Raw genomic sequence first — 8181 nt, 5'->3', positions numbered from 1 at the left:
CAAGTCGTCGAACACCTTGTGTGCGCGGAGGTGGGGCGGATTTGACGCCGCATTCTAGGACGCGCTGGCGAAGCGGCAGTGGCGAAACGTCCGGCGAGAATGCCAGCTGCGATGACGGTGTCGACTCTCAGAAAAGATCAGCCGTCGAAACGGCCGGCAAATCCAGCGGCGGAGGAGGGGTGGGAGGCGCGGGAGGGAAGGAGCGACGAAAAAAAAGGCGCGAACCAATAGTTTATGTATATAGTCGCCGACATGTGGGAGCTCGTCTCGCTTTTCGTTGTGTCCGGCGTGCCCGGAGTGTCCTCTGATAGTGGGGACGGACTCGGGGCGCCGGACACCGTATCGAGATGCGCCGAACAAAAAAATTGGAAAAGGTGCGGCTAGGAACTTTTTTTTACGGTGCGCCCTAAATTCCTTTAGGAGATGGTTTGGGCCTTTGGAGGCGCGTGGAGATGCTGCAAGACCATCGATCCTGATCAACGGTGTACAAGAAATATATTTGGACCCACGGGCCTGGGCCTTAGGCCTGACCTATGTTAAAATCTGCGTTGCGGCCTTCTCTGCGGGTGCCGACTCGTATTCCAAGTCAAGTCCCCCCTTCCCTTCTTTCTTCCAAGTTCCCGACCCACCCAAAATCGCTCCCCACGCCCTTCGCCCTGTCCCTCGCCGTCGCGGTTTCGATCATGAGCCTCGCCGCCGAGTCGCCGTCGCCGTCCCTCTCTTCCCCGAGCGACGAAGACGACGACTTCGCTGACCTTCTAGCCGCGGAGCTCGAGCTCGAGCTCTCCTCCGTCGCGGACTCCGCCCCCCATGCCGACCCCTCCGCGTCACCCGCCAGCGACCACGACGAAGAGGGGGAGGACGACGTGGTGGTCGAAGTAGACGCCGTGGAGCAGGGCAGGTACGCGCGTTCAACTCCCCTCCTTCTTCCTAGCAAATTGTTGGGCGTCAAGCCTCGTTCTGCGCGACCAGGAGCCTGTATTTCACGCTCTCCTACTGTTGGATGTCACTTTCGGTGTGTAGCAGTCAGCCGAGTTGATCTGGTTTCAATCCACCGTGTCTGATAGACGCTTGAGGGTTTGTGTTTCCCTTTACTTGCAATGCGGTCACTAGAGAGTTCGATTTGGTTAGGTGAATGCCGAATCGCCGATGGTAGTAGTAACAGATTTGGTGAACTAGGGGATATTTTCTAGGGCAACTTATTGGTGTTAGCATAGTTAATTTCCAGGTATTTAGCGATGCCACTTGATTATATCTTGATTAGTGATTCGGGACTGTGAAATAACACCTAAACAACATGTTCTGTATTGGTAAGATGAAGGTTACATGGTAAACCTGATGTGTGGATTAACACAAGGTGGCTTCAGATAGATTAGCAAGCACTTCATTTTCATATTAGATTTTGTATGTATGGTTCAATGGAAATATGGTTGGCTGCCATATTATCCCAACAGGGTACAGGTAGAATCTATCAAGTTAGGCTTAACAATTGGTCTTATGTTGTTTAACATCTATCTACCCAGATTGTGCCCAATCATTGATTCACAAAATTAGCTCGGAGGAAAATGTGACGTGATAGGATTGTAGTGGGCCACTACAAATACATGGTGTAGGTAGTAGTAATAAAAATATTCATCTGAAAAATCGCTGCATCAAATGCTTCGGATGTACTAAGGTAGCTATAGCATATAACTGTGAATGAAGAACCCAACACTGAGAGAAAAGATAAAAGGGAGAAGAAGAATACTGGATAATGTTGTGTTGATGATTCTTTATGTTGACTTTGCACTATGAATCTGACTGCTCTCAACGACATCAAATGCAGTAGCAAAAGGCGTAGAGTGGGGGAACAGCACCAAGATCGAACAACAGCAATGATGCTTGATGAAGATGCCACTGGTATGCCTGTTCGTCTCGTTTTACAAACTATTATGCTTAAGCAACTCAGTGGTATATACTACAAATACTTGTTTCATAATATGTTCATGTGAAATCCCGTTGTTTAAATGCAACTATCAGTGAGTTATGTTGGCATGGGGACTTGTGCGATCTTAGGCTCTCAGCCTCCAACTGGCTTGTATAAATAAATCTTGGCACTCCATATGAAACACAGAGATGATTTTACATCTGTTTGGTTATTTCATTTTTTTTTCTTTTTGTTTCACTAGTATCTCGTCATGCATCCTACCATGGTGTTAAAACTTGAAAGGAAATATTACTTCCACTGCATCCTTTATTCAGCTTCATTTACCATATCTTGAGCATTGAATGTACATGATATGGCTGATGATATCTTTAATTATTGAATTTGTGTTGTAGCAGGTTCATTTAAAGATGATCAAGTAAAGATATGTCCTCCACATCCTGGATTTTTTGGTGGGCTTTGCTTTAGATGTGGGAAAAGCCAAGATGAGGAAGATGGTTCAGGAGTTGCTTTTGGTTACGTCCACAAGGTACATAGACCTCTGACCTCTCTGTGTAAACATGGGAGGTGTAATGCTGTCTCCTTATTGCATTTACCTTGCTTAAATCTAAGTCACCCAGTTTTTGAAATTAATATTATCATTATGTCTCTAATACATTCTGGGAATTCAAAGTTATTTTTTCGTTTCTAGTTGTCCATGAAAAGTGCCTTCAGTGTTTTCTTGGATTTTGAAAAAAATATTTCAATGCAGGGTTTGAGGCTAGGTACTTCAGAAATGGACAGGCTACGTGGGTCTGAAGTGAAGAATTTGTTGCGTGACAGAAAACTGGTGCTTATTTTAGACTTAGATCATACACTGATTAATTCAACCAGGCTCCATGATATTTCTGCTACTGAGATGGACCTGGGGATTCAGACTGCTGCATCAAAAGGTAAGTTGTATCTATTTGCATTCATGTTTTGAGGACTGGTAGCTGTTTCTATACACAGTTGTTATTTTATGACCATGAACATTGCATAGTATCTTCTCATTGCGATTGTAATACATTTGTTGTCCACGAGTTTCACTACAGTGCGAGTTTGCAATGTACGGATATTTAATGTTCTAAACGAGGGTCAAAGTTGCCCCTTGCAGCGAACGGAAAAAAGACATTGCTGGGGTTTGACTAAGTGTCACCACAACTTTGAGAGAAAAACTAACAATGTATATTCATCAGATAGGTATCTGTCACCATAAAAATGAGAAGCTAATGTCTCTGTTTATGGCGATTGTCAGTGTTTGTCTACATAGTATCCTATAAGGTTTCATTTAGAGATCAAAATTTTCCAGGACAACTATCTGTCGTACGCAATCATTGCTTACTCAGGTAGAATTAGTGTGTTCAACGCAGTTTGCACTTCAGACAACTCAATAGTACTATTGCCTATATCAGTCAACCTTCCAAAAAAAAAAATTGGTTGACCTTAGCTAGTAGACTGATAGTGATAGTATAAAATCAACACCCTTTATATGATAAAAACAGCGATCATGCAGTACTAGTTTGAAGCATGTCAGGATTCCATTTAAATGGTTATTTTCTTCCACCTTAACTTGTTGGCTTTCAACTTTGTTGATATGTTTTGTTGCTTGTCAAGTAATATATCACTACAATTGTGGCTAACCACTAACATACCCTAAATGCAGATCTTCCGAACAAAAGCTTGTTCAATTTACAGGGAATGTATATGCTTACAAAGTTAAGACCCTTTGTACGTAAATTTTTAGAAGAAGCAAGCAGTATGTTTGAGATGTATATATACACCATGGGTGACAAGGCTTATGCAATTGAAATAGCAAAGCTTCTTGACCCTGGTAATGTCTATTTTGGTTCAAAAGTGATTTCAAACTCTGACTGCACTCAGCGGCACCAGAAAGGCCTTGACGTGGTTCTTGGAGCTGAAAGCACTGCAGTGATTCTTGATGACACTGAGTACGTAAGTGATTTTTCTTTGGTGACCATATTTGATGCACATTTAATGTGTTGCAGGTTTTCAGTAATTATTATTCAGCATGAGTTCATTGCTTGAGCTAGGTCTCGTTGTGTTATACCATTGTCAATTTGTCACCACAAGCTTTCCTGGGTAGTGGACTTCTTTTTATATTCTCTTTGACCCGAAGACTTCACAGTATAGTCATTCATTATTTTCTCTCAATAATTACAGCAAAATATTCATTGTCTTCTCTCGAAAAAGAAAACCCATGTATTGCCTTGGTGCCTCTTTTTGTACCCCTGGGTTTGTGTCATTTTCCTGTTTAAGTAGATCATTGATTTCATTTTGCTGACTGCATGAGCATATTATATAGCTAACCTAAATGCTACTGATTTTTCAGGTCTGGCAGAAGCATAAAGAAAACCTGATTCTGATGGAGAGATATCATTATTTTGCTGCGAGCTTGCGCCAGTTTGGTTTTACCGACAGATCTTTGTCAGAGTTGATGCAGGATGAAAGGGAGAGTGACGGTGCTTTGGCTACGATTTTAGATGTCCTGAAGCGCATACACACAATTTTCTTTGACTCGGTTGGTTACTTGCATACATGGTTTTGTCACAGTTTATCATCCTGTTGCTTCATGTCGTCTTCTCCATGTGCATAACCAACCTCTGATAAGCGTTCTTTGGGATCTACTCATCATTTGCTTCTTCGCTATCTCTTCTGTAGGGTGTTGAAACTGCTCTTTCTTCGCGAGACGTAAGACAGGTAGGATTGACATGGGCTGATGATTTGTCTGTAGATATAGTATGCTGGCTATGTTTTTTCCGGTGCTTACATATATCAACCATTAGGTAATCAAGCGGGTGCGTCAGGAAGTGCTGCAGGGCTGCAAACTAGTCTTCACTCGAGTGTTCCGATCGGATTGCCGGGCACAGGATCAGATAATCTGGAAGATGGCCGAGCAGCTGGGCGCCGTTTGCTGCTCTGAAGTGGATTCCACTGTCACTCATGTGGTCGCCCTGCACTCCGGGACAGACAAGGCTCGCTGGGCTGTCAAGAACAAGAAGTTCCTGCTCCACCCCCGCTGGATCGAGGCCTGCAACTACCGGTGGCAACGGCTGCCGGAGGAAGGTTTCCCGGTACCTAAATCCAAGGAGAAGGGCAAGGAGAAGGTTACGGAGGATGCTCAGACTGACTCGTAGGGTATGCCCAGCTGATTAACCGATCAACTACTGGTTCGGATGCCATGTTTACGACTAACTTAGTTCTGTAGCTACGCAACACTGTTTTTGGGAGACTATCTTAGGATACTAGTCTCCGTGGGATAGAAAGTTTAGTTTTTGGGGGTCCGCAGTGTTATTTATGGAACGTGTGGCATTTTGTTGCTGGCCTGCATTACATATCGGCAATACAAATTACTCCGTTCTGCAGCTTTCTAAAGTAGTGTACTTCCTCTATCCCATCAAAAGTGTCTCAACTCTATCAAAATTTGGATGTATATAGATACTATCTAGTAGTAGATGGATACATTCAAATTTTGATAAAGTTGAGATACTTTTGGTGGAGACGGGAGTACTACAGACCTACAGTTCTTTCTATGGAAAAAAAGACAGCCAAGTTCTTGACCTATGATAGGGACGTTGAATTTTATTTCTCAACCTGAATGCTGCGTAAAATAGGCGCGGGGTTTGGTAGCACCGGATTGAAAACTGAAGACGCATGATAGCCAGGTGAAAAGAAATATAGCATTTCTGTTTCTGTCTTCTGAGTAGCCCAGCACGTCAGCTACAGTGACACGCGCTAGTGGTTTATTCCCACCCTCCTTTTATCGTCCAACTAGGAAGGTTGGCCCGGCAGTAAGTATTGAAAATAATACTCCGTATGATATTTGGGTTGCTAGAATATCTAGAATATTGTAGAAGTGCTCGTGTGGAAGTTCTATAACATAAAAGGCTCAAAAAAAAAAAAATCCAGCGCCTATAAGAGATATAAAAAAAATCACAGGATTATAGAACGATGGGAAAAAATAGGTTAATATATGTGGCACTACACTAAGCAAGGATAATATGTCGCATGTGAAGTCGCGTCTCCCAAATCGTCCCCCAAACGGCGCCGAATTGAGCGTTTATGGGACGTGTTTTGTTCGTGCCGCGTTTAGGGGACATCGCTTCCCAGTCGCGTCCCCCAAACGCCGTCCCCAAATGAATATTTAGTGCACGAAAATAAATGTTTTTATTCAAATTTGATTATATATTACAAAGTTTGAATGAAAACGGCTAGATTTCATCTAAACCCTAGCCTACTGACCGCCCAACAGCGCGTTCGACGGTCCTGACCCGTCGTCGCCTCCCCTCCGCCGCAGCTCCTGCTGCGCGCGCCGCCTCTCCATGCGTAGGGCGGTGGCCAGACGCCGCTGCTCCAGCAGCGCGTGGTCACCTGCCCTCCCTTGCTGCGCCGCCTGGAGGGAGAGCTCGACGGCGCGGTGAATCTGCGCCTTTTCACGAGCATGGGCGGCGTCCTGGAGCTTCTTCTCCGTCTCGAAGGACTCGACGAGCGCGCGTTGCTGATCCGCCGTCTCGGGTGCAGCCCGTCGTCGTCGGACCACTCGAACTCGTCGTCCTCCTCCTCCTCCTGCTCCGTCTCCTCCGGCTCGGCCTCCTCCTCCTCCTCCTTAATTCGCGCCTCCAGGCGCGCCACCAACGCGTCGGCCTCCACCGCCAACGCATCCGCCCGCCTCCCCCATGCCGCCAGCGCCGCCTCCCGCTGCTGACGCTCCTCCGCCGCCTGCTGCTGCTGGCGCTCCATCGCCTCCCGCCACCGACGCTCGATCGCCTCCCGCCGTTCATGGTAGTGCGCCTCCCGCTCCTCGCGCTGGCACTGACGTTCATCAGCCCACTGCTGGCCAATCTCCTCCGTCCGGTGCCGCCGCGCCTCTTCTGCCGTGACGGCGTCGAACGCCGCAATGGTGTCCGCCAGCGCCTCCTCCTCCCACGTCGCGTTCTCGTCAGCTGCGGGGTCTCCCGCTGCTGCCGCCGCCGCCTCACGCTGCTGACAGGCCCGCTGCTCGATTGCCTCCGCCGCTGCCGCCGCCCTTCACGCCAAATCTCCGCCCCGCGCCGCCGGCCGCTCTTCCAGGGCGGCGGCGGAGATGTCGAACTGCGAATCCGGTGGTGGAGGTGGTGGTGGAGGAGCGGTGGAGGGAACTGGCCATTGATGGCGTGTAACACACACGTTCGTTGGGAACCCCAAGAGGAAGGTATGTTGCACACAGTAGCAAGTTTTCCCTCAGTAAGAAACCAAGGTTATCGAACCAGTAGGAGCCAAGAAGCACGTTGAAGGTTGATGGCTGCGAGATGTAGTGCGGCGCAACACCAGGGATTCCGGCGCCAACGTGGAACCTGCACAACACAACCAAAGTACTTTGCCCCAACGAAACAGTGAGGTTGTCAATCTCACCGGCTTGCTGTAACAAAAGATTAAATGTATAGTGTGGATGATGATTGTTTGCAGAAAACAGTAGAACAAGTATTGCAGTAGATTGTATTCGATGTAAAAGAATGGACCGGGGTCCACAGTTCACTAGAGGTGTCTCTCCCATAAGAAATAGCATATTGGGTAAACAAATTACAGTTGGGCAATTGACAAATAGAGAGGGCATGACAATGCACATACATGACATGATGAGTATTGTGAGATTTAATTGGGCATTACGACAAAGTACATAGACCGCTATCCAGCATGCATCTATGCCTAAAAAGTCCACTTTCAGGTTATCATCCGAACCCCTTCCGGTATTAAGTTGCAAGCAACAGATAATTGCATTAAGTATGGTGCGTAATGTAATCAATAACTATATCCTCGAACATAGCATCAATGTTTTATCCCTAGTAGCAACAACACATCCACAACCTTAGAACTTTTTGTCACTGTCCCAGATTTAATGGAGGCATGAACCCACTATCGAGCATAAATACTCCCTCTTGGAGTTACAAGCAATGACTTGGCCAGAGCCTCTACTAGCAACGGAGAGCATGCAAGATCATAAACAACACATAGATTGATAATCAACATAACATAGTATTCTCTATTCATCGGATCCCAACAAACACACATGTAGCATTACATATAGATGATCTTGATCATGATAGGCAGCTCACAAGATCAGACAATGATAGCACAATGGGGAGAAGACAACCATCTAGCTACTGCTATGGACCCATAGTCCAGGGGTGAACTACTCACACATCAATCCGGAGGCGACCATGGCGGTGTAGAGTCCTCCG

General features: G+C 46.3%; 1 protein-coding gene across 1 annotated transcript; it reads left to right on the top strand.

Moving 5' to 3' along the window:
* Positions 1-589: 589 nt before the first annotated feature.
* Positions 590-5324, top strand: LOC127315799 (RNA polymerase II C-terminal domain phosphatase-like 4). The gene is made up of 8 exons (XM_051346252.2): positions 590-901; positions 1826-1899; positions 2323-2453; positions 2676-2856; positions 3609-3898; positions 4296-4484; positions 4625-4663; positions 4750-5324. The coding sequence occupies exons 1-8, from the start codon at positions 684-686 to the stop codon at positions 5098-5100; spliced, it is 1473 nt and encodes a 490-aa protein (XP_051202212.1). The 5' UTR covers positions 590-683; the 3' UTR covers positions 5101-5324.
* The last annotated feature ends 2857 nt before the right edge of the window (positions 5325-8181 follow it).

This window comes from Lolium perenne, chromosome 1 (genome assembly GCF_019359855.2).
Source record: "Lolium perenne isolate Kyuss_39 chromosome 1, Kyuss_2.0, whole genome shotgun sequence".
Taxonomy (NCBI): Eukaryota; Viridiplantae; Streptophyta; class Magnoliopsida; order Poales; family Poaceae; genus Lolium; species Lolium perenne.
The sequence above is the reverse complement of the archived record's forward strand: the minus strand, read 5'-3'. Positions and strand labels throughout refer to the sequence as shown.

Excerpts from the sequence above, each read along its gene's own strand:
- LOC127315799 (XM_051346252.2), top strand. The coding sequence starts at position 684 with ATGAGCCTCGCCGCCGAGTCGCCGTCGCCGTCCCTCTCTTCCCCGAGC. Across the intron at positions 1,900-2,322 it reads GCTTGATGAAGATGCCACTG|GTTCATTTAAAGATGATCAA; the intron begins GTATGCCTGTTC and ends GTGTTGTAGCAG. Across the intron at positions 4,485-4,624 it reads ACACAATTTTCTTTGACTCG|GGTGTTGAAACTGCTCTTTC; the intron begins GTTGGTTACTTG and ends TCTCTTCTGTAG.